The 25,911-nt window shown below is 35.8% G+C and overlaps 1 protein-coding gene across 1 annotated transcript; it reads right to left on the bottom strand.

Moving 5' to 3' along the window:
* Nucleotides 1-1,116: 1,116 nt before the first annotated feature.
* Nucleotides 1,117-25,911, bottom strand: LOC149782974 (uncharacterized). The gene is made up of 3 exons (XM_089934535.1): nucleotides 25,135-25,911; nucleotides 6,649-7,483; nucleotides 1,117-4,916 (listed from the first exon to the last, which is right to left on the bottom strand). Exons 1-3 carry the CDS (start codon nucleotides 25,655-25,657, stop codon nucleotides 3,911-3,913), a joined length of 2,364 nt encoding a protein of 787 aa, XP_089790661.1. The 5' UTR covers nucleotides 25,658-25,911; the 3' UTR covers nucleotides 1,117-3,910.

Genomic DNA, 25,911 nt, shown 5'->3' with positions numbered 1-25,911 from the left:
GGTGTACATGTTATACACTTACCGGTATTTTTCGTGGCTATGCAGCTACCGTTGGCTGAAGGGTTCTTTTGGTGACATGTAGATTATATTTCCTGAGCAAATCATGTTTGGTGACTTGTAAATCCACCTGGAATAACACAACCATCTGTCATGTGGCCATTTTGAATTTCGCGCTTGATATGGTTGTTACCAATTACCGGTATGCGTCTAAAGTGTACGCGGGTTTGTTCCGGAATGATTTGCATACAAAAAAAGTACACATTTTAATGAACAGGTGACATCATACCCACAGCATCGTCCATCAGTTACAACATAGATGTCTGGGGTTGATTTATCAGACTACTAGTTAGGTACTGGAACTTAAGATGGTAGCATTACTAACATGCTTTCAAAGATTTTCTCATTGCTTCCTACCCCTTGTGTATGTATGTATGTATGTATGTATGTATGTATGTATGTATGTATGTATGTATGTATGTAACGTGTCTCATAGTCATGACAAACTTAATTGGTGATTGTTTAATTTGTTTTCGCATGCATCCATTCCAATTGATATTACATTACTCTATTTGTTCTTTAAAACTTTTTTGGAAAGGTCTAGTTGTTGTCTTCCGAAGTATATACGTAAGTTTTCAAGACAGGGTCTGCTAAGCGCTGAAAATTTAGAAAGCTACGAATCCAAAATCACACTCTGATATATAGGGTCCGACACCTCTTGTTCCCCGAGCTCAGGCAAAACAATATTGGTTGGTGTGGGCATCCACAAGTTGAATTCAGGTAACCCAATGGGTTGCTGCATGTTGATCACTTCTTCCACACTTGCACACAGTTGAAAACAAATTCACAGAGAAGAATAGGCCTATTTGTGGGACGACCATAAGAATAAAAAACAGAATTCCTAAAAGAGCTACTAGTTCCATCCTTCCCATGGCCACTGAAATTAGCAGGGCTGTCGGTTCTTGTCCTGCTAGTCCTGTTGACTAATGTATGATTTTGTAATTTGTCGGACATTGTATTGGATGACTTTATCCAGTCTGATTTTAAGGAGTTTTGCATCAAATGTCCAATAATAATAATAATAATAATAATAATAATAATAATAATATATTACAGTGATATTATTAAATATTTTATTACCAAACTTTATAAATGTATTCATAGCAGTTTAGCACATAATAAATGCAATGGATTTTGTGTTGACGTTATTTCCTTACCAAGCATTAGTCTAATCAAAATACATGTCAGATTAAAAGGAAATGTAAAACACTTCGTGTCAAATCACTTTAAACATCGTCTATTGCAACTTTTATCACACTTTATCGAATTTCTATCGCACTTTATCACACATTGCATGATAGTTGTGTATAACTCATCCATAAAGCATTAGTATCTCTCAGATATACATCACTTTTCATATTTCAACAATGTTATTACTTGTATTTGCCAAGAAAGGACAATTCATTATTGCAACCTGTCGACGGTCCCTTCATTTACAATAGTTAATTATTGCATGATTCAGCACAAGGAATAACTTGTCACAAACAATTACATTTACTGCATAAAAAATAAATATATAAAAATAAATTGGTAAAACTGAAAAAGGATGTGAAAAGTATGGATATGAAAAGAAAAATGTTATGTGAATAAGAACACTGGAAAGTATGAACATTGTTAAGAATGGAAATCATGAAATTAGTTTGGTCTCAAACTATAAACCTGTGTTTGTTTTAAAATAAATTCTTTTCAGAAGACGAATAATCAGTGCTACTATCTAATAACTGGGAGGCTGTAACAAGAAGAAATGCCCTGATCGACCAAAATAATTTAATTCTTTATTTTAAATAATGTGACATTTTAAGAGAAAGCAAGCAGAGTTTCCAAACCAGACCAGCAAAAACAGGAAGAGTTGTTTCAAGATTGGAACGTAATACGTCATACAACTCTACCAAAGTTTAGTCAAGATATGATACAATGTGGTATAGCCCTTGGTGAAATCAGTTATCTACGGGTTATCTTTCCTTATACGATTTTTTAATATGCTTCAAGATCTGCAGAGAGCAGAGAATTTCAACATCGAAATGAGCAAGGAAACAAAAAGACGAACATAATAGTTCCAACCAACATATAGTTTTTGTTACTGAATAACTATCCCTAAAAGAATGGAATGGATATTATTTTAATTGACAGTAGAAGAACTGCTTGCAAATACGAGCGAGCCATATTATGCACTATTGGGTAAACTAATAACGTATCCAGTTTTCTCATTGAACCCAGGTTTTCCATATCGTTTCTGAATGCACAAACAAACAGTACCAACATGCACCAGTAGACCTGCCATGAATATAGTTCCTTTGAGTTTAACTCTTTCTTACTGAATTTAATATTTTTGAGGTTATCACGTTCATATCGCTTCAGCTATTTCCATGACACATAAGAATGCCTTGGAAGTATGTCTGCTCAGTAATTTACAGAAAAATCACACACCGGAAATCTCTTCTGAAGAACAAAAACAACTCGCAATGTATTCTGACCACCTCGGCTATTTCTACTACTGGATTGACCATATCATTGACAGACTAGATGCGAATAAAAATAAAGTTCGGTGCTTTCTCAATTTCTCAGTCAGTCGTTGTTTCCTAAATAGCCAGGTGTTTCCAATGACAACTTATCAGGATACATTCGAGATTTTATCGGGATACATTCGAGATTTGATCCGTATGATTTGCCTGGAAGTTGCGAATGAGGTTATCCCATACTTCCACTAGCGCACTAACGGGGGGGGGGGCGGACCGAGAGGTTGTCCCGGCCGCCAGAGATCTTTGGACGCTAAAGCCACGGGCGCCAGAGATCTTAGGGTGCCAAAACCTTTTTGGGCCTTCATCGTCGCTCCGGGCGCCATTTACCCTTAATACACCACTGCATGCTTCATAGCGTACTTTAGCGGGGGGGGGGGGGGGGGTGCGGTTAAATATTCAGTTTATAAGAATTGACCATTAGTCTACTTGAGCGTTCGTAATGTGGTGTGGGTGGGGATTTTTTTTTTTTTTTTTTTTCATGCTGAGGCATCATCTATTATCTGTCGCGAGAATATGAGGAAATGGTTGTATAAAAGAACCCTAACTCTGCACAAATATCTTTGTGTCTGGAAAAAGTTAGTTCATCAAGTACAGTTAATGTTGGAAAGGTTCGATTAAATGGCAAATAGTGTAGGTACAGTTATTAAAAAATATAACAATGATCAAAATTATCTTCTTTCTACAGATTTTTCTTTCAGAGAGAGAGAGAGAGAGGAGACGTATATGACATTCAACATAACAAATCTATTTTTTTTTCTCCAAATAAACGTCGGTATTATAAAACTGGGACTAGCTGATCAAATTTAACTGATAAAAGTGGTATGTCTCCGGTCTTCACGAAAAAACGCCGCAGCTAAATAAGACAAGTCATTTTCATAGTGGGGAGTAAGCTCGTGATACAAACAGACGTCCGTAATAACTCTTTTATGCTTAAATGCGGGAACGTTTCAAAACGTGGGAAGATGGTCATGTCGATTTCTAGTGTCAATTTGAAATGACGAAATTTACACTCGACTCCTTCAGTTCACACTCGTCTGTATTAGAGAAATATGCAAATTAGTATAAAGGATATTTTAATGCTATGACTTTGTACAGAATCATTTTTAAAAAATCAATAAAGTTGAGTATAATTGAATAAAAATTCTAATGACTTTTTTTTAAACAACTCTAAATATTGTGACCGTTTTTATATATTTAGCCATATTTGGTGAAAGTCTTGACATGCAACATTCAGAAAAGGAGAATTCAATGCCTCTTTATGAATGGGTTCGCAATCCCGAGAAGCAGTGCTTTGGAAATACATCCTTTTTGAAGTATAAAATGCGTATTTATATTTAATTCACAGCTGAGGCCATTCGTGTTTCGCTGAGGAAATTTGGCATCCCATGTTCTTTTTTAATTTGATTTTCTATTGCTTTCATCTCTTCTGTATGTTTTCTTGTCAACAATTTTTCATATGCTGCTTCCATCTCTGTCCTTTTAGCTGCATTATCCACTTTATTGCCTTCTTTTTCGGCATCCTTTAAATCGCTAAAATAACCTGCCTCCTTTTTCTTACTAAGCCATACTTGAAAAGGAACTGCAGAGCTGCTTTGTCCCAATTTTTTCTGGGTTTCTTTCTGTTCTTGAGCCTTCTGGATAATTTCTTGCCGTCTGTGTTCATCACTTTCTCTGATTTGTAACTTTTCTTTCCAGTCCTCGAAAGAAAACACATTGCGCGATTTGAAATTCTCCTTCTCAATTCGTTTCAGCTCTTCAAGGTTCGCTTTTAGAATTTGATCTATGAGTAATTGCTTTTCGGACGTATGGTCCATCCATTCTTCGTAAGTTTGGGCACTCAGAAGCAATTTCTGCCTCTTTTGTTCCAGTTTTTTCTTCTCCGACATAAAATCACTCAGTGTTTTTCGACGTGAATTCGCGTAGCCATATTGTCTCTTGTTTTTTTCGAACCAGACTTTATAAGCTCTAATGTGCGTATTCGCAGGGGGACCCGAAGGATCGCCAATAGCAGTGCTCCCTGTTTGAATTAGATTAGGGACCGGTCTCCCACCAGGAGGTCGAATACCACTTGGTTTTTCCTCACCTTTTCTTTTCCAGCGAATTCTTTTGGGAAAGTTCTTTTCCGAGTCGCTTTCAGATTCGGATTGATTGGAATCGTTGTCTTCATCTGCTCGTTCCGCCCCCAGTCTCTTTCTAACCAACCACTGATTAAAAGCATCGCTGTTCACTTTAGGGGACGAAGAATCGTCAGGTCGATTCTGATTGGCTACCAGGTTGATTCTTCTATACATAGTTCTTCTATTCTCGTGATAGTCTTTCCTGTATTTTGCACCCAAAATCCTGCAAAGAAGCAAATTGTTTTCTAAATAATTGTGTGCATAAGGGAATAAGGTTTTCAGTCTGGGGAAAAAATCTGACGAGTTAATAAACGTTGTATCTTATTTGAGCGGGGATAGTAACAGTTGCTGACAGAACGTTGCATTGCATAAAGTGCAAACGGAGCAATACTAAATAGAATCACTCATGCAAATCCTAATGGCTCTCTTTTACTTAAAGATCTATTCTAAATGTAAACTACTTACAGTACAGAAAATGTGCCAATTTTCCACCCCTAATTAATACAATCGCGTGACTATTATCCTTGGATTATTAACAACCAAAGATGATTTTGTAAACTCATGGATTTTTCTGAGGGGTGGGTAATTGTTTTTATTTATAAATTTATTATTGTGTGTGTTGGCATCTCTTTCACATAACAACAATCTATCAAGACTTAATTATAAGGGTTTTATCTGGTGGGTGGGGATAGGATAAAAATAATTTTCTGAAGCACGAAAGACAAAGAAAGATTCGCATGTTATTTTAGATTATATGCATGTTTTATCCATCTGCAAGCGAGTAACCGTTTTCGTTTTCATTTGATTTGTTTCTTGGCGGACTTGGAAGCAACCGTTCCTATTTCCAATTATCTGGTTCATTTCAACAGTTTGTATTTACATGACGCGTCATATCGTTACTGATTTAAAATGTGTAATATTATATTACTTACATCTCTCTCTCTCTCTCTCTCTCTCTCTCTCTCTCTCTCTCTCTTACACCACACACACACACACACCGCTGTACAATTATAGTCAACAGGTGTAACAAGGTACGCAACTCTTATAACACTTCTCTATCACTATAATACGACTTTCTCCCCTGCTTGCATGACAGCAGATTGAGTTCTAAATAAGAATTTATCTGCATGTCTGAAACAAGCCAGCTATAACATTTAATGTAATAAATAGGCAAGATACACCTTTAGTGGCTTAGCTAGGTCGATTTAAGAAAGGGTTTAACAATGCATATGTTGCATATTTTGCAGAGTTTAAACGGAGACCAGTATATCCAAAATGGTTTCAAATCAAATTATTGGGAAGAAAATCTCAACTTTTGCCAAATTCTTCACTGTACTATTGTGTACACAGAATCAATGCATTGATGTCTAGCATGCATAAATTGTTCCCGTAATTATTCTCGACTAGGCAGTTAGTGCTAAAACCACGCCATCAATCAGTAAATAAATATATCAGCTTTGCTGCTGACCCAATTTGTCAATAAATATAAAGGAAGAATTAATCTGTTAATGAATCTTCGAGAATTTCGATCATTTAGGCACAAAGGTTTTGTATGACTCCTTCAAAGTCTGGGTACTAAAACACACACTTTAAGGAAAATGTGACTAGTTAATCAGCATGTGGAATTAGTATCATAAATTAATCTTTCTCATCGTGAACTTTTAAACAGGAATATATATTTAAACAAAAAATTTTGTTCCGAGACCTGTTTCTTCCGGGTAACTTTTCTAAGCCAAATTACCACCAAAATATCTGCGGAACCCAACAGCATGGAAATAAAGGATAGACTAAATGAAAATTGTACCTATTGAACAACTGTTTGCTTCTAAAATTATTCTTGTTTAATAGAAAAGAGTCCATATCTAACTTTTAAAACAATGGAATACCTCTAGTTCCGTATGTCAGTAAAAACAGAAAAATAAATCCGTGAATATCTGCATTTAATTTTGTCTTACCTCATTGACTTTGACAGGCGATTACTCTGCGATGGCGTCTTAACAGAAGCAGATGTTTCTGTGTTCTGTTGTTTCTTTTCTGCTAATCCACTTTGGGGACTATCATCATTATCATCTACATCCTCAATAGATTGCTCTGGCTCATATTTATAAATTATATCTGGATCATTCATAAATTTTAACACTTTTTTCTGCTGTAATACAGTAACTGTCCTCGCACTCGATTTTGTATTCCCGCTAGAACTCCTTTTTGGATGGAACTCTACCACGTGCCAATGCTGGTTATTATTGGGTATATCCTGCCACGTGACCACGCGCTTTCCCGATAATGCCGCCATCTTGTATGATTGGGTCAAGTTTGTTGTCGATGCCTCATTTAACGGTGCGCTGGCGGAAATATGCTTTCGCGACTTTTGCATTGGTGTTTGTTTTGGTACTTTACGCAGACTGACACTGGATGATTGCGAAAAAACTGAACCCAACCTTGCATCTGCGACGGTAACAGGCCGTTGAGACGGCTTTTTCAGAAACTTCGTATATGCGCGAGAGTGTTCAACCCGTGGAATTTCGACATAGATCTTTGTCCTTGTATGAGAAAATGGTCCTCCACTGTGCATACCACGAAGATTGATCTGCATAAGTCGAAGCTTTTTGGTGCAGAAAGTAGCGGAAAATTCCCTCGCGATATTTATAGGAGTTTTCCCCTCCCAGTCAGCCACATTGGCTGCTCTACTGTCAGAGCGAAGCAGAAGATCAATAATATTTTCGTTGTCCCTGGCAACTGCCGCGTGGAAAGGCGTTCTTCCGAAATGTGTGACACTTTCACAGCTTACACCTGTTGAGTAAAAAAAAAACACAATAAATCAACCTCGTAAATTCATATTGTGATTTTTACTGATAGCCATAGCTCTATTAACACTTTGTAGAATACTTCTTTTAATGTACGGTTATTTGAGCAAATGTATGATATTGCCGGTCTTATTTAGAATTCACTGAGAATCTAAAATCAATGGTGGGATAAAATAAACTTATTAATATATGATGTTATTCAGCAAGTTTTCTCTCTCTCTCTCTCTCTCTCTCTCTCTCTCTCTCTCTCTCATAACTCATTTTTCTCAATCGTCGATATTTACTTATAATTGTATAAACCATCTAATGTGCAGCTATTCATGTATATGTTGTATCGACTTAAGGGAAAGAGTTTATTCTAAGAACGTGCAGCTGATCCCATTTGTCAATATTTAAGGCAATAAAATATGATTAAACAAAGCAAAATAATTTTATAGGCGTCAATCAGTTTCACCAGTTAGTTCTAATCTGCTTCACGAGGACGAGGACGAAAACAATCGGTGTTTATACTTCGTATGACCATATAATAACAAATATGACGCTGTACTTTTTCGATCTTAATTTGTGTAAAAGAGCAAACAGTATATGGTGCAAATTTTTAATAACTGTTTTACTTAGAAGCGTTTCTATAGCAGTGCCGGATTTAGGCATAAGCTAAACAAGCTACAGCTTAGGCCCTCACAAATCTGAAGAGGCCTCTCAAAATTTCATATCTTTTCAAAAATTTGTTCCAGTTTCATTATAATTTATATTTAAGTGATGAGTCAGCCCATGATGTTTGCATAATATGTTCACTATTATTACCTATGCATTATATTTTATATAAATTACATAATTTACATTGTAATAATAACCAAATAATAGCCAAGTTCAGTTGGTATACAGCCTTATTCTCTGTTTACACTTACCAAACAGGGCCTCCACAGCTTCTCATAGCTTAAGGCCTCACCGTGTCTAAATTAGGCCTTGCTCTACAGTTATTAAATCTGAACAATATATTTACTTGGAAGCTTTTATACATTGACATTGAAAATATTGATACTCCGGTGACTGACAGTGCAGTTACATATGCATTATCCAACTGTAATTTATTGTTAAACCCAAAATTATCTCCTTTTCAATAATAATTAAAAAAAATCAAATTCCAGTGAATCTCCTTTCAACTTGTCCCTTGACAGACTGGTGTCCTACCTAAACTGGTACTAAATGAACCGTTTTTAATCAAAGCAAATCTTTGTAAACCTGATATCTATTTAAAGCGATCGAAATTTTGGGTCTCAACAGTGTCCAGTTTAGTTTGGTTAAACTGCGGCATAACTGATATACAACACGTCGTACGCGTACGTTTGATAGTGATTTTTTTTCTTCGTCTTATCCGCATCTGGTGGAACATGGCACCGATTCGGCAGGAGATTACCCATCCATACACAAAGAGATATGAAAATACACCCGGAAAGGTCAAGTGCACTAATATCAAGTGTAAACAGTAATCAGTCGGTACAATTTGGCCATGTAGCTGTGAGTAGATAAACCGAATTGAACCGTCCTGTTGATATGTAATCAAAGTATTTTTAATATTTACTTCTCAGATGTTTACATTATGAGAAGAAGACATTGTACGTGTATAGAAATATACTCAGTGTAATGAGTAATCAACTTTGTCATGCAAATAAGAATAGAAAGACCGAGTTGAACCGTCCCGTTGATATCTGAATCAAAATATTTGAAATGTTTACTTCTAAAATGTTCATTTTACAAGAAAATGAGGTTCTACATATATAGGTATATATCCACTGTTCATGTTCCTTGAATACGATGTTTTCTTACCTATGAAACAGTTCAAATAAAACAATTTAAAAACTTCCTATCAATAGGTGGTTTTGTACAAGTGATGAGGCTTGGTTCTTCGTATGTGAATTGGTTAAGTTAAACAAACTTAAAGGAGAGAAGCACATATCGTGTTGTCTGTTTCGCATGAGACGGACGGGTCATTTGGTGCAACTATAGTTGCTTGCATCATGTATGAGCAGTTTAAATAGTATATTAGGAATGATTATAATCATAAATTAATATATTCCACCTACCCCTCTTTTAAACAAAGGCTCAGGGGCGTTATCAATAATTTAGCAAGATATTAGCAAATAATACCGAGTTTAGCAATAATTTAGCAAGATATAAGCAAATAATACCGAGTTTAGCAATCAGCTGATTAGATCAATGAGGTATCTTAAAAATGTAACGCGATCAAAATAAGTTTTTGCACATTACTCGATGTATGTTGGCGCAGTAATTTAAAGAAAAATCATACAAAAACAAAGAAAACGCTAACCTATTTAGATCATCTTGGCTATTTATACTATTGTATCAAGATAGAGGTTGCAAATGAAGAAGAAACACAATGTTCGATGCATTCGATCGGTCAGTCCTTGTCTCGTAAATAGCCGAGGTGATCGGAATGGCAACATCTACAAAAACTTCGGTGTAAAATCTGTAGGATTGACCTCGTAGTTGCGAATGCATATAATATAGTCAACAGTAAAGCGAATTAATCGGTAATTTGTATTAATTTATTTAGCATCACATGAGTATCGGGCATTGTGACGGAGTTGTTTATTTTCTCCTAAAATGTCAAGAAGTGCATAAATAATATTTGATCAGCGACCGACGTTCACGTACTATTCAGCTGGAACTTTGAGAAACTGGCGAAAGTCGTCTTGAACAAACTTTGCCACGTACACTTTTCTGTCCGATTACAAATAAAAACGCAGTGGCTCAAAAAATGCTAAAACATATTTGAATATAGTTTACCGTAAGTCATCAGTCAGTTGTTCTTGATTCGAAATGAACCTCTGACTGATCTTGGATATGGTATATAATGGACATCGGTTATGTTTAGCTTGCATGGCTTAAAGGACACGTGCCGCCCTAAAGGTTAGACATTTAGAGAGTTCACATTATATAACATGTAAAAATAAATTCAATTTATACAAACTTTATCTTTTTTCAACCAATTTGCAGGAATTTTCAATATCAAAATTTCAAAATTTGTCTCTCACAAGTAATACTAAAATATTTTTAAAAATTCAACGGGAATTGAAAAACCTAATCAGGAGACGAGGTTTTTGTCAATCCATCCAAACGACGAAAACTGTAGCGCCTGGCCTGTCATAAGCTGTGTTTAATGTGTGTGTGTGTGTGTGTGTGTGTGTGTGTGTGTAATTTGGATTTTTAACGTAACTTTTTTATAAAAAAATTGTCGTATTGCTACGATGTCTGCAGTGTGGCAGTTTATAGTGATGTCTAGCACTGTGGCGTCATTCCGCAGACACGGTGTCCCGCCCATTCACATTATCCTGACACCAGGCCGACCAGTCCTAACACTAACCTCTTAATGCTGAGCGCCAAGCTAGGTAGCTGTTAGTACCATTTTTATCAGTCTTTGATATGACTCGACCGGTGATCGAACCCACGACCTCCCGCATCCGAGGCGGACGCTCTAACCACTAGGCCACCTGAGCGGTCTTAATTTATTTAGTATTATTTATTTGCGGATAGTATGACACGGTTAAATACTACAATTTGCTATCGTTCATGTACAAGATGTTTTTCATCCTCCATCTTATTTTCCACTTCCTAACATCACCATCACTTTAAAGCGTTTCCCAAATACAGGAATCACAACCGTTTTACTATTTTAGGAATGGGTGGTGGCACATCTACATACATATTCTACCCACTTCTATAAAAAAAATGTTTTCCTTCTTTAAAATTGTAAAAGACGAAGTAAGCAACACTATGAATACATGACAATTAACATATGCATTTCTAATATCACGTATTGGCTTTTTCACGCTTGATTTTGGTCGTTGAATAATATGTTCTGCAGAATTGTACAACACGCTTTTGAAGGCTCAGATGTTGGAACCAGATATCAAACGCAGGACCACAGAAGTATCAAGTGAGCGCTTTACCGATGCTCTACCCTGCGGTTTACGTAATGGCAGGCATCGTGTGAGTTACTTGTGTAAGAAGGCACTCGTAATATCGTTGTTAATCTTCCAATCAGTGTTCATTTTATTTTACTTCCTCTATTTACCTTTTTCATATACCATCGACCGAAAATATTGCACTACATTTTACACTAGCATAAATAAACAGTGACAGACAGTATTCCACATGCTATGTTCTACAATGCGTCGTGTATTGGGTTTGTGATTAATGTGTGCCAAGACATGATCTGAGTTTTTCACATAGATATCATATATTAAAAACATAAATATCCTAAAATGACAAATTAGGAGGAAATTCATCTATGTTAAGCAGGCTTAAAACAGCACTGATAATGCGAACCTTCACCCCCTCCGCCCCCCCCCCCCCGATTCTTATGGTACGTACTATATAACTTCATTCAAGACGGATGGATAAAGTCTTAGCCGTCCATAAAAAAGTCGACGAACCAGCCCTAGGAACCTATAAATACATGTATATCAATGTATATCCTGCAAAATTTCAGGAGACTATTCTAAGTCGACTTTTCCATTGTGAGATAGTAACTTTGCCCTGGTTTTAATCTTTATTAGTACTAATATTAGTACCCTTACTCGTACCTCGTGGACAGGGTACTAACATGAGCACATACGTGTTAATGGAGCAAGCCGGGTGTGATTCACACCCGGCGCTCTTTTAGCCTAATAATAACACCTTAAACATATTCCTTGCATATAATCCATTAAATTGAATAGTCCTCTTATTTAATACCGGAGGCATGGAAAATCATTGTAGAAATAGTTGTAAAATCTCGTTTACCTTTTTTAGCCGATATTTTCGTTTAGATCGTCCGCCATATTATTTCAAATAATGATTACTTCCGTTCTCAGCCTCGTTTGTTTGTGTGCCATATAAGGACAATGACGCCATATTTGGAAATGTAAACAAATCGTAGTAAAAATTTGGCGCCGTTTGGGTCAGAAATTCTGCGCATATAAAGTTAATACGGTTTATCGGCAACTTTGAAATTCCACCAGGAAGCGATTATTCGCCACTTGATTGATAATAATATAGCGTAGAATATCCAAAATATGGTCTGGCAAGCCTTACGTAGAAAAGGGGTCACGGCGAGAGTCTCGCGTTATCTGTCATGGCGGACAGGATACGGTTAGAGTAACCATGCTAGTTTATTTTATCGTGTAAGGGCTTAATAAATTCAAAATAAGCCAAACTTCTTTCACAGCATGATTATACTTATGTAGTTGATTTCTACACTGTTTGTTTTTCTGACTTTTGTGATGATTTTTGTTTGCTCCATTACATGATATGCGATCAGTTCGTAGCCTCAACCACGACAAATCAAGTTGAGGCTACGACATCGTAGCTAAATCTCTATGCACTGAAGTCTTTAAAATAAAAGAATATAATCTTTGAAGTGGTAGGACTGTACATACAACATGTTTGAAATATGGAGTGAAATGGAAAATCTTGACTATAGGATCTTCACACTAAATTTTCATCTTGCTTGTGATGACAACGAGTCTATCGTTGTCGCCAAAAGATGGTTAATACCAACGCAGGCGAAAGAAAACGTCCCGTTGAGTACATTAAGGCAGTCTGCTGAGTGAATACTTGATAACCGAATGATTCTTTTTATCTCTTCTGTGAATGTTGTAGCAAAAAAGCGAAACAGCGTGTTCACCGTGTATATCTATGTGCAAATGAAGGGGAAAGGGGAAATCACATCAGTAGTAGTTGTTGTTGTCATAGGGTTTAACGCCATTTTTCAGCACAATATAGGCTACACATGGCGGCTAGTATAAAAATGGTGACGAAAGAACCCGGGAAAACCCCAGAAAGAACCACCGACCCACGAGAAGCTACCGGCAAACTTTCTCACATACCCACATTGACCGAGCCCGAGACTCGAACCCATGCAGACAGAGGTGAGATGGCAGTGATCCGTAACGGTGAGCGCTTTAGACCACTGGGCCACTCAGGGCCCTGCAGTAGTATCTATGTTCTTTGTTTTAAATTTTGGTTTTTGAAAAAGCAGTTAATAAAAAGAAAACAGTTATCAGAAATTTAAGCTTAGGGTATATAGTGTAATTAAGCATTATCATATTTTATACAAAACATACAACACGCCATCAAGGCCGACAAGGGGGGTGGGAGAAAACCGGGGATATATAAAAAAAACACTTTTTAATTTTATAAAAGAAATTTTTTGCTTGAACAAGAACTAGGAGATGCCCGGGTGTTTCTTACCCCATGGCACGTGATCGCTCTCTATGAACCTGCACGCAATCAGAAACACTGACGCACGTATCTGTTTTTAAGAGAGAGACACTAAGTCCGGTTTTTATATTAGTAATTGGATAATGATTGTAAAAATCAGTTCAATTTATGTACGATTTTGTTGTTGTGTCATAAATACCAACAAGCAAATCCATTTTGATGTTATTTCTCTGCACTTGTAGGTATACTTTATTTAATCAAATGGTCTTATTTATTATTTCGGTGGCTACGTTTTGTCAAATAATCAGAATTGGCATAAAGGTCAAAAGTCAAGGCCATGTGGTAAATTTTTTAAAGCCTTCTGAGCATATAACTGAAACTTGTGAGAAAATGTCATATCTTTTTGTTTCAACTGGTTGATGTTTATCACATTTTTGGCTTCTTCTGCGACAATTTTCACAAAAGGATGTCTATAAATATTCTTCATACTGTTCGTTTGTCCGTTTGTCTGCCCTCCCGCCTTTCTGGCGTCATTACAAAGGGAAAATCTGTTACAATCGACGAATTCTCACAAGACGTTGCTTACGAGGGGATATGCCACTTCTCAAGGGGTGTTGGATGTACATGTTGCAAAAAGGGGTGGGTAGGTAAAAAATAACAAAATGTTGGAAGTTATCGTATAAGTTATTCGTATTCTTGTAAGTTACAGCAATCGAAACTATTTAATGTCTTTAGTAGCTCGAACTAGAAAATCGGGTCAAGTCAAATACTTCGGAAAATTTGTGGCTTCTGTGTGATTGTCGCGAACATATTTCGAAACAGATCCTACGATCAGTCACCAACACACCAAGTCAAACAAATGAATATTTGCAACGCCCAGTAATATTATCAACATGTTACTGCTACCCCGGATCACTTTAGGACTTTAGGATTGTAGGGGGCGCTCACCAGTTATTGTGTACTTTTGAGAGAGTGACGTATATAAGGTGAAGTTGTTTGCATTTAAAACATGCACAATAGAGAGAATGTTGGCATACCTCTATGTTACCTTAATGTAATGTGGATGATATTTCTTTGGATATTGTACTTTTGGAAATTGTACATGATTTAAGCACACTGCTAACTAAAATGATTGCTCCCTTGTGCTAAAAATCAGCCTGAATTAGTCGAAAGTACACTATCTATAGCAGCTATTAAAATAAGGAAAATTAATTTTGCCAGACTAGACAATACCAGCTTCTGAAAGTGCAATGAATGAATTACCAAACAGATAAAATGTAAAAAATGTTATCGGCTCTTTTTTTTATACAATTTACCTCTGAAGTTCAGGAAGTGAAAATGACCAAGTAGAGCTAGCACTTTTTTGAAAGATGCACATCTGGAGTACGGCCAAGCTGTATACTCTATAATCCATATTACACCCATCAATCATACACCAAATAAAGGGAATTAAAGGTTCTTTGACTTATACCTAAGATATACAATGTCTTTTTTAAATAGCCAGTATAACCATTGAGGAAAGCCGGGGAAATTCTTTTTCTTTAAAGTTCTAACTATTCAAAATACGAAACTGCAGAGCGCCACCTTAGTATCATTACCGTACCCCGGCTTGATAGTGTCGTAGAAGAAGGGGCTATATATTTATTTCAATTTAATTGTTTGTCAGTTTTAATTTTTTATTTTTTATTTTTATTACATGCTATTGTAATGTAAATTTATTCACTGGAGATGATAATTTGTTTTCAAAAATATTTTGACTTTGACTGTTAGGTTGTAAACAACCAGGTGTTCATCTAGATCCTGACCTTGATTCAAAATTACCAGCAACCACGTAAACAAGTACTATTTTTATTTTAAAATGATTGGTTGTTGTTGATGTCATGATGGGACTACGTGTTTAAAATGTAAATAATCTTTTTTCTTAGAGTAAAATGATTGGTTTTCGTCAGGGTCACACTGGGTGTACGTGACTTTTAACAAGTACCTAATTTCTGCGAGCTTCTAGAACATGATCACGTGACCCCTGTTTATGTTTTAGAAAACGACATAACCTCTGTTTTGGAGAGTTATTCTCAGCTGAAGCATGGCTTTTTCTTACATTAGAAGCTGTGTCGTGCTGTTTGGAGTTATTTCAAATTGCTTTGATTGGAGTTATTTCAAATTATTTGGATTCAAAAGGATTAATTCTGTTATTTTTCTGGGAAAAAAATAAATGTGCTCGTGTGAGATTCTTAATCAAAGACAGTTCTTATAAGAAATTTATTTTGATTTCCAAAACCGGAGTGATAATTCTTGTTTCTACAAGGAACAATAGAATTCAAAACTACGGGTTACAGTACACGTCATCGTCTTCTATCTTGGATTCTTCGTCGGGATTCGAACTTGAAATCATTATAACATTTTGTTATTAGAACTACTAAAATTTTATTTTTGGATTATTCTTGGATTATTTTGGATTTGATTCTATGAAACCGTAAATTCACATTTGTTTCATTTTTACAGAATTTTTCCAGGGAAATAAATTATTGTATTTTTTAAAGCTTGTTCTTTTTTGTGTCACTGTTTATTCGAGCCGAAACACGTGACATAAGAATATATTTGAGGAAACTTTATTTAATCGATTGATTTTTTCTAATCAAATGCCCTATCTCCGGTTATTATAACAACTCGAACACGGCCAGATTTATTCTTTTATATCCAACGATATTAAACGTGGTGGGGTGCTTATATATCTCAGCTATGGTGTTTACTCCATCAAACTTGGAAATAGCTTCTGAAAATTTCTTTCATCGTTTGCGCGCTTCGTGAATGTCAAGTGTGCATGGCATTACTATAGTATCATCAAAATTTACTAATTGATTTGCTCATTACTACATTCACTATCACTGGTCATGTATTCACTACATTCCTTATCTTCAACTGGTGACTATATTAACGCCAGCGACTTAAACGTTTCTTGTTCCCTACCTCCATTTATCCAAAAACTCCCGATACGTATTTGAAAACCAAATCTTTTGGGTCTCTTTAATAAATCTGCATGTCGTGCTTTAGGGAAATGAGGCGAAATATCGATTTAATCTTTTCTGTAACGTTACGAAAAACATCAATGCTCGAGCAATGTGATTCCCGCATTAACTACACTAATAAGTCCTTTCAAAACACTATACATATCAATCAGTGAAGTTTGAGCCATGATATATACACGGTATTTCCATAATATATTATATTCTCACACAAAAGAAAACAATCCTTGCAGAATATATTATATTCAATACAACTGTTGATTTATATAAATTATTCTCACACAAAGAAAACAATCTCCTTGTTGTAAATTCGCTCGGAGGCGCCCGCGGGTTACACTTGCGCGCAAATACGCTCAAATGCGATGTGAGGGCAAAATCATGGGGAATAGAAGGCTTTGACCCATATCAGTATCCCCTCTAAAACCCCATACTGATATTAACGCAAACACATTCGAAATTATTTATTTACTTCAACATTAGGTCATTTCGTAACTATACTACGCATCAATATTTACGTGAAAGGGACTTGGTACTATCACATTTCTGACATGAAGCAAGCAAATAAGAAGTTGAAATCCCTGTACACAAGCTGTACCGTAGTCATTACCTGATAACCATGATAACGATGTATGCATGTAAATTTTGTGAACAAATCTGTCTTCTGACAGGCATCTTCTAAAACTATATTCATTGGTATCTGTATCTTTTAAAACTATATCAGACAACTGATATCTCTTGTGTACATCTAAGGAAGGTTCATCAACCCCGTACAGGTAGTAAATAGCAGTAAGTGTAGTAGTGGTAGTAGTAGTAGTGGTAGTCGTAGTAGCAGTGGTGGCAGTAGTAGTAATAGTAGTAATAGTATTTGTTCTGATTGGTATTAAAATAATAATAATAATAATAATAATAATAATAATAATGACTAGAAGAAGAAGCTGCAATGAGCTTCTGTTGGGTGAATTGCGTACCTGCGGATGTGGAAATGAATATATCTAAAACCAAAAACTTTGTGTCCGTGATTGAAATCATATATACACGCTCTTAGCGTCAACAAAATGAACGTAAACAAGTGCAACATTCTGCCTATCCGCAGACCGACCAGGCCATTTTGGTGACTATGTGTGACAGGATTCTGCTGATATGGTTCACGTAGTATACGACGATTATGTTAGCACTATCTAATTCCATGACTAGTACAATGAAGTAATCAACTGAAATCATTGTAAACAATGTGTACGTTTCGTATCACCTGATTATATTTCATGAATGAAAAAACTTGGTAAACAACTCCGATTCATGTATGATTCATAGTGGTGTTGTTGTGGATTTAACGCCATATTTCAGCACACGATGTACATGACGGCCAGTTTTTCTTGAGGATGAAGAACCCGAGAAATGTTCGGAAAGAACCACTGATCTACGTGTAACTACTGGCAAGCTTTGTCACATACCCACAGTTTCCGAGCCAGAGACTCAAACCGCCACAAACAGAGGTGTGATCGCTGTGATTAGTAAAGGCGAGCACCTTGGACCACTCGGCAATCTGTAACCCCTATGATTCGTGCATTATAAAGTTAAATAGGCGGGTGTATCTCGTGTTCAGCATAACCAACTCACATGTATCGGTTTATACATGCAAGTAGTTGTAGTGAAAGTATTAGTTGTAATATTAGTATTAGTAGTAGTAGTAGTAATAATGATAATAATAATAATAATATCATAAGTAGTTGTTGTTGTTGCTTTGGGGTTTAGACCATTTTTCAGCAGACGATAGACATTGTAAGGCGGGCAGTATGTTCGGTGACAGAAGATCCAGGAAAAATCCCAAGAATCACCGACCCACAGGAAACTACTGGCAAGCTTTTTCGCATACCAATGATGGCCAAGCATGAGACTCGTATACACGTAGACAAAGGCGAGATGTCAGAGATCTGTAAAAGTGGGCGACTTTGACCACTTGGACACCCCATGCCCAATAGTAGTTGTAATAGAAGTAGTAGCTATTAGTAGTAGCCGTAAAAGTAATAGTATTAATATCAATATTAGTAGTAGTAGTAGTAGTAGTAGTAGTAGCTATTCTACTTGCCTCAGCATGATATAAGTTTAACATCTAGATATGCCATAAAGCATGGCGATTAGTAATAGTTGTTGTCCTTGTCGCTGCCTTTTTAAAACTTATTTTAAAGAAAATAGTGACAGCGCTGATTGTTAAGATGTCACATATGTGCATCACACCATGAAATATTACACATAAAAGACCTTTGCTGAGGTAATCAAAAGTTTTATAAACCAATAAACCTGATAATGTGCGACTCTAAGCAAAAGTGAATATTATATGTTTATTGGTTTATTGAAACAAATGTCTATAATTGTTTCATTACATGATTTAGTGAAAAATTTCAACTTCATGAACATGTGTTGACGTCATGTAAAATTCATTGACATCACAACAGAGCCAATAAAACAAACATTGGAATTAAGATTGCGTCGTGTCAGTCAATGAAAAAGTATCGCTCACATAAACATTTATAAACAAAATCTAGTAAAAACACATAATAAGAAGATATTCTTTATCAAGCAACACAGGTTTAAATACTGATGGCTCAATCAATATCTGTTAGGAAACGATTGATATTTTTAATGAAAATAATCACAAAATAGGAACTTGATAAAAATGTCCGAATGAAATATTTTGAAACGTTTTGAATAATTGGATTTTCAGTGCTTCTGGGAGGTTTATTATGATAATAATGATGATTATCTTTAAAAAAAAATCATCGTCATCATTATTAATATGATGTTTATGATGACGGCGGAACTGCGCTTTTAATGACAAAGACCACGACGATAATGATGATGACAAAATGACTACGTCGATGAGTATAATAATGACGACGACAGAAATGATAATGATTTTGACATGATGATTACGACGATGTATTATAGTTTAAGGCACGTGCGAATTAATGATTACAGGACAACCACTAAAATAATGTTCAAAAAATGAAAAAGTACTCAAAATGTTTTAGGAAAACAGGCCTGCTTAAGAAAATATAAACATGAAGTATAAAAATAAAAAAGATAAACATGTTCATAGTCTGTAAATGTATATATAATGAAATTTGGGGTTATTATTTGCAATATAAACCGCATTCCCTATAAAAATCCAAGATTTCTTGGGTAGAACGATGATGTCAGTGTTGATGAAAACGATGACGATAAGGATAATTGTAGTGATGATAATTATACTAAAATAATGCGACGAACTATTTCGTGGGTCATTTAGACTTTGTTTCATCGCAAATGTACTAAATATTTCTGCGATGCATATTCCATGAAAGTACAAGGTTTCTGTATTCATTGGAATCAAACCAATTTTGCAAAACTAGCACAATAGATATACTGATTTTCAGACAAGTTAGTTGGCAAGGACACTTGCTTCATATCCCTGGTTAGACCGGTTTCAGCAGGTCTGAGGGGGAGTCCGATAAATCAACCCACCAAATCTATGTTGATACTGATGGACGATTTGTGGATATGATGTCACCTGTTCATTAAACTGTGCAATTTTGTTGCATGCAAACCCTTCTGTAAATTACCTGCGTACACTTTTGACACTTACCGGTATTTGGTAACAGCCATATCTAGCGCGAAATTCAAAATGGACACAGGACAGAGGGTTCTTCTATTCCACGTGGATTTACAAATCGCCAAACATGGGATTTGCTCTGAAATATAATGTAAATGTCACCAAAAGAACCCTTCAGCCAAAAGTAGCTCCACAGCCGCGAGAAATATCGGTAAGTCTACAAAATGTACACCAATGTATGTAGACAAGATTGCCTGCCGATTTTTGCAGGTTTTAATGAATAGGCAATATCAGCCCCAAACCGTCTATCAATATCATGACGGGTGGGGAGTTGATTTATAGGTCTAGTCTGAGGTAGCCGCTGTATCTTAGTTGGTAGAGCGTCGGACTCGTGATACAACGACGCTGGCTTAATATCTGTCTAGGCCAACCATCATCGGCTGCCTCAATGCTAAAGACACCTAGCTCATATTTCCTCGGCATCATATAGCCAGTAATTTCTCTAAAGTACCGCAATTAGGCAGCTACTCAACAAGTCATCGAGCCGGTTTGACTGTACAAGCTGTACTTTATCTTGAAATTTTGGTGCAATTTTCTATTTTTATATATTTATAACTATACATTTGATTGATGTCATAAATGTATTGTTGTGCTGATGTGCCGTTAAATACATGCATACATACCAGCTGTACTTTCACATCGGCATTGCCAATTTCTGAGTATAGGAGACCTTCTCGTCTTTATAAAATCTTTTCTTGTTATTATTTCGTAAAAATTCATTTATTTGATATCGTCTTATAAAAATAACGATCCCATATGATATATGCTAAGTGCAAATATTTCAAGTTTGTGTATTTGAGTTCTGCTTACTTACTTTTCAAATACGAATACATTATCTTTAATCTTCTAGAACACTTTTGATAATTTCGGCTAAAATAAGTAAGTAAACAATTAATTCAGCTTAAAATTTAAGTGCATGATTGAAAGAAGTTTTAAATGTCCAAGGACAAGCCTTCCATCAACATTAATACGTGATAAAAGACAGTCATTAAAACGTATGACACTGTTTAACAGACCCGGTACTGCAATCACGATCAGCGCACTCGAACAAACCTCCCTGTGCATTCAGATCCACTCGAAACTCCCCCTGCATACTTGACACTTTCTGAGTACGAAATTCAAGTACTAGCTCAAAGTATGAAAACTTTGACGCCCCGTATATTCGATTAAAAATGAAATCAGAATTACATAACTTTGATTTCTCCGTAGGCAATTTAAATTTCATTTCCCTACATATTATACAAGTTTCACATCTGGGACTAACTTGGGGTTTTTGAGTTTTTGCAGAAATTTGATAACATGTGTTTCGAACGTACAGGTAAATTTAATCAAAATTCTTTTCATCTTAGGACATAGCCTTCGCCTAGGACGCAAAAAAGAACAAAAATAAACAAACAAACACACACACAAACAACAACCAAATTAGTGAATGCCGGTATAATCTTTCATGGGGGTACCACCAGTTTCCGCTAATGACTGGGAGATATTATACAAATACAACAGGTGCGCAATTTAGAGGTTAATCCAATGCGTCATACATCGAATGTATTCCAACGGCTGACATTCGGACTACCTCGGCTAATTAAGAAACAAGGATTGACCAAGAAGTTGGGAATGCATCCAACTATTTTTTTTCCGTTAGCAACTTTTCCGTCAGTTTAACGGTCAATGCAGTGGTAAAAGTCGTTGCGGTGGTCAGAATATATTGCGGTTTCTTGTCTGCGAATAGGTTTCGTCAATCAAAATATATGAAAATACTGTATACCTATATTATTTAATGTACTGTGGCTGAACATTTTATATGTTGTATTAGTGAAACAACGAGATGCCTAAAGACGGCTGTTGAAAATGGCTGCTCCAATATGCTCAAGAAATGAACTTGAACTGGTCCAAGCTACACTAACTATATCAGTAATAATAAAAAATATGAATCATAAATTTTGCAGAGAAGGCAATACACACTTCTGAAAGTGCAATTTTAGAATAATAAATTATGAAACAAGTTACGCTAGCTTTTTTATCAATTCGCCTCTGATGTCCAGGTAACGTGGAAAGGATTGTGTACATCTATCAGGTTTTTAGAGATGCACAGCTGAAGTAAGGTCAAGTTTTATATTCTTATAACCTAAATTACACACATCAATCATACACCAAAACGAAGTGAGTTGAAAGTTATTTGTACAATAACTAAGATTCGTTCTAATTACTTTGGTAACCAGTGAAGAAAATGTGGGAATTTGTTTTAACTTTGAAAATCAAAATAATGGCATAGAATGAAGCTGAATATCTGATTTGTATGTATGTACCTTGTTTACAAGATGACATCGTGAACACATCACTTTAGCATCAAAGCGTTTAATAGGGTCTACTAGACTGAAATAGGTTAGTCTTGTCCGAGATATTCGCATGTTTCTTTTCTCATGCATGAACTCACTAAAACTTCTTGTATTAAACTCAGGCAAATACTGCTCTACATGAAATGGATCTGTTCTGCCTTGCTTACGTCTGTGTGTCACTGAGTTCTCCGCCATTTTCCAACGATTTCACCATTTATGTTATCGGAACATCTTCAGCTTTATCCGGCAAGTCGAGAAAGAAACCTCGGATGTAATTTGACGCCATTAAGAACAATATTCGATACTACTTTTAGAGGAAAGAGACAAAGTCACAATTGAAACAATATCAAGCTTTTCCGTCGCAACATATATGCTGTGCATTCCACCAGAGACAATCACGAAACAACCCATTATTACGAATCAATGATCTTAAACTAAGTAATAGATAAAAGCGAAAAGCAACAAGTTTTGTGAAATTCAACAAACAATTTACTTCTGAATAAACTTTAGTGGTATCCCAAAATAAATCCAACGCTGGAAGTGTTGCTGTGTCTGTGATGGCCTGTGTCGTAGTGATGTGTCAACATTCTTTTGCTGAATCACAATAATACAGTCCTAGAATATATTCTTATTTGAATTTCGCCATAAATCCAAGTCTCGTTTTCCAGGAATACTAACTTTAGCACGTTGTAAGAGTCACTTGAATTAAGAACTTTGAATAAATAAATTCCAGTCCAAATGAAATCCTGGACACAATAATAATACATAAACAAGATTGTATAGTCCTGTACCTGACCTCATGACACAATTAGCATTTTACTATTTAAAAAAAAAAAAGGAAAATCTCATTCTGGAAGGTTCCAAATATTTACAAGATAATATCTTAGTTCTAATTATGTTACTAACATATAATATAAAATGTGGTAAACAACAGGTAGATTGGACATTTCATGGGGAATTTCAAATGTTCTGGACTCAGATTGAAATAAACATATTGTTTACAAAACCAAAAGCAATGTTATAAATTGAACTTTGTTTTGGACAAAGTCAAGTCCAAAATGCAATTACCCATAGCATATAATCAATAAAAAGCTAACAAACAATGCAAATTAAACATACATAACACCGATCCAATCTTAGCGTATTTCTGCCACTGCATATGTAGGAATTTCTCGACCGCACGGAAATGGTTAGGCGATTTATCAATCTCTTTTATGCCATATCACTTCATCAAAGTATTTCCGAGATGGAATTTCGTTGACAAGTCACGATATGTTGCGATTGGGACTACCAAATGCTTACGAACTTACCCTAAGGATGAAATGTTACAATAGGTGCAGGGTCCTAAAGCTTGTACACAAGATATTCTATATACAATGACCCACGCACAGTTATTGCAAAATTCAAAATAACGTCTCCGATGAAAAATTGGTCCTCTCAAAAACAGTTATAGCAATTCATAAAATCACTTTAGGCATAGATTTGCCATGACACATCGGGATGGCGAAAGTTGTTATTTACAAATCAAAATGTGACCAGGTCTTCTATGGTTGGATTAGTTGTTATATCTAGATCAATGAGCACAAACTGAATTATTAACAAATAATAAATTAATTTTTTTTAATAAATTATTTTTAATTGAAAATAACTGTGGCTTAAGAATTTCAAAATAACAAATAAATAAAATAAATTATTCACCAAAATTTGAATTTGATTGCAAAGATACATTCATTATTATCAATAATCTGATTCATGCACAAGAGTTCTACAATCTGGAATTTATCTAGATAATTAATATTTCTAATATAAAAAGGGAACAAAGTGAATAATTTTTATTTCAACAACATAAATATATGGCCTGTACTTCAAATTCTTAGACCCTAATTCATCCGGCAAGTAGGATTGCGCCAGAACATTAGGGAATCCAAGGCTGCTGTTGCTATGCAACATACTTTCTGACAGGTAAATACTAAACGCGACTGACATCATTCTTTGACTTTAAGAGGCAAATACATGAAAATTGCGATTTTACGAGAAAATGAAAGTTAAAAACGAATTCCATTCCTCTCGTCCATTTACATCAAAGCTATAGCTAATGTCATTCGGCCAATAACATTAGTACATTAGGGATGATTGACATTTAATCGGAAGCTAATAATTTTTGTAGTCAAAGAGTAGCTTCTGGTACAATGTATAGCTTTCCAGTCGTATAACCAAGGACAAACGTAGAATCTAGAGAAATAGTTCTCGACAACCTGTGTAAGAATGCATTTAATAAGTAGTCTTCGCCCTATATACACGTTTTGTCAGTGATTGTTATTGTACTGTACATTATTCAGTGTAAACCCGTCATTATATAAAGAGGTTAGCGAAAGAAATGAGAGAAAAAATAACAAAAGCTTACCGACTGTAAGTAGCATATTGACCATCCTGTAGAGTCCAAGAAAACTGGCCATATACAGGGCCACAGCTCCTCGTTCTGTAACCACACCATAATACTTTTCCGTTTCGTCCTGGCTGATGATGATATTACCGCGTAAATGGACACCGCCACTGTGGAAGACGTGCTCTATGTTGTTTTTGGTGACGGCGACATACAAGGACTCCCAATTTTCGTAAAGCTGCATACGGAGAAGGTAACCATCCCGGATGTTTTCTTGCATAATAAGGCGCCTGGAATCCTCCAAAACCTCACCGTCTGGGTACATCAGACTGTAGATCTGGGCCGGAAGTCCGGCTATCAGTTCCAGTTTTGCTTTAAGATCAAATATGGTGATACCAGAAGGCAGGTCGCGTAATGTCCGAACCTCTTCATTTGGTAAGACCACAAAGAGTACGAAAATGTTATTCTCTTCCGGCTCCTCGTTCGAATAATAACTTTGGACGGGCTCCGTATGGTCCATCTCTGTAACTGGTTCTGCAGGCATTTAGATCAGCTTATTAAAATCCATTTCCAACTGTAATTGCAACAGGATATCGTGTAATTATTTTTCTTTACATCTTAAAAAAATTAAACACGTGTCAGTAGGAATAGTGATCAGTAGATTAATACTTAAATTAATGTGCACATATGAAATATATCGATGCAACAGGAGAGAACCACTATAATAAAGCGTCAGCCTTAAATACGTGTTCGAGCACACTGCGCATGACATTGTCTCTCACAGGCAAAAAAGTGTCA

The sequence above is a fragment of the Sinohyriopsis cumingii genome, chromosome 15, assembly GCF_028554795.1.
Source record: "Sinohyriopsis cumingii isolate HCF-2022 chromosome 15, ASM2855479v2, whole genome shotgun sequence".
NCBI lineage: Eukaryota > Metazoa > Mollusca > Bivalvia > Unionida > Unionidae > Sinohyriopsis > Sinohyriopsis cumingii.
Note: the sequence above shows the minus strand (reverse complement) of the source record. Positions and strands in the feature narration are given on the sequence as shown.

Coding starts and splice junctions, on each gene's coding strand:
- LOC149782974 (XM_089934535.1), bottom strand. CDS start 25,657: ATGCCTGCAGAACCAGTTACAGAGATGGACCATACGGAGCCCGTCCAA. Junction 7,484..25,134: donor CAATATGCTACTTACAGTCG/GTAAGCTTTTGT, acceptor TTTACTCAACAG/GTGTAAGCTGTGAAAGTGTC. Junction 4,917..6,648: donor CGCCTGTCAAAGTCAATGAG/GTAAGACAAAAT, acceptor GCTTCTTTGCAG/GATTTTGGGTGCAAAATACA.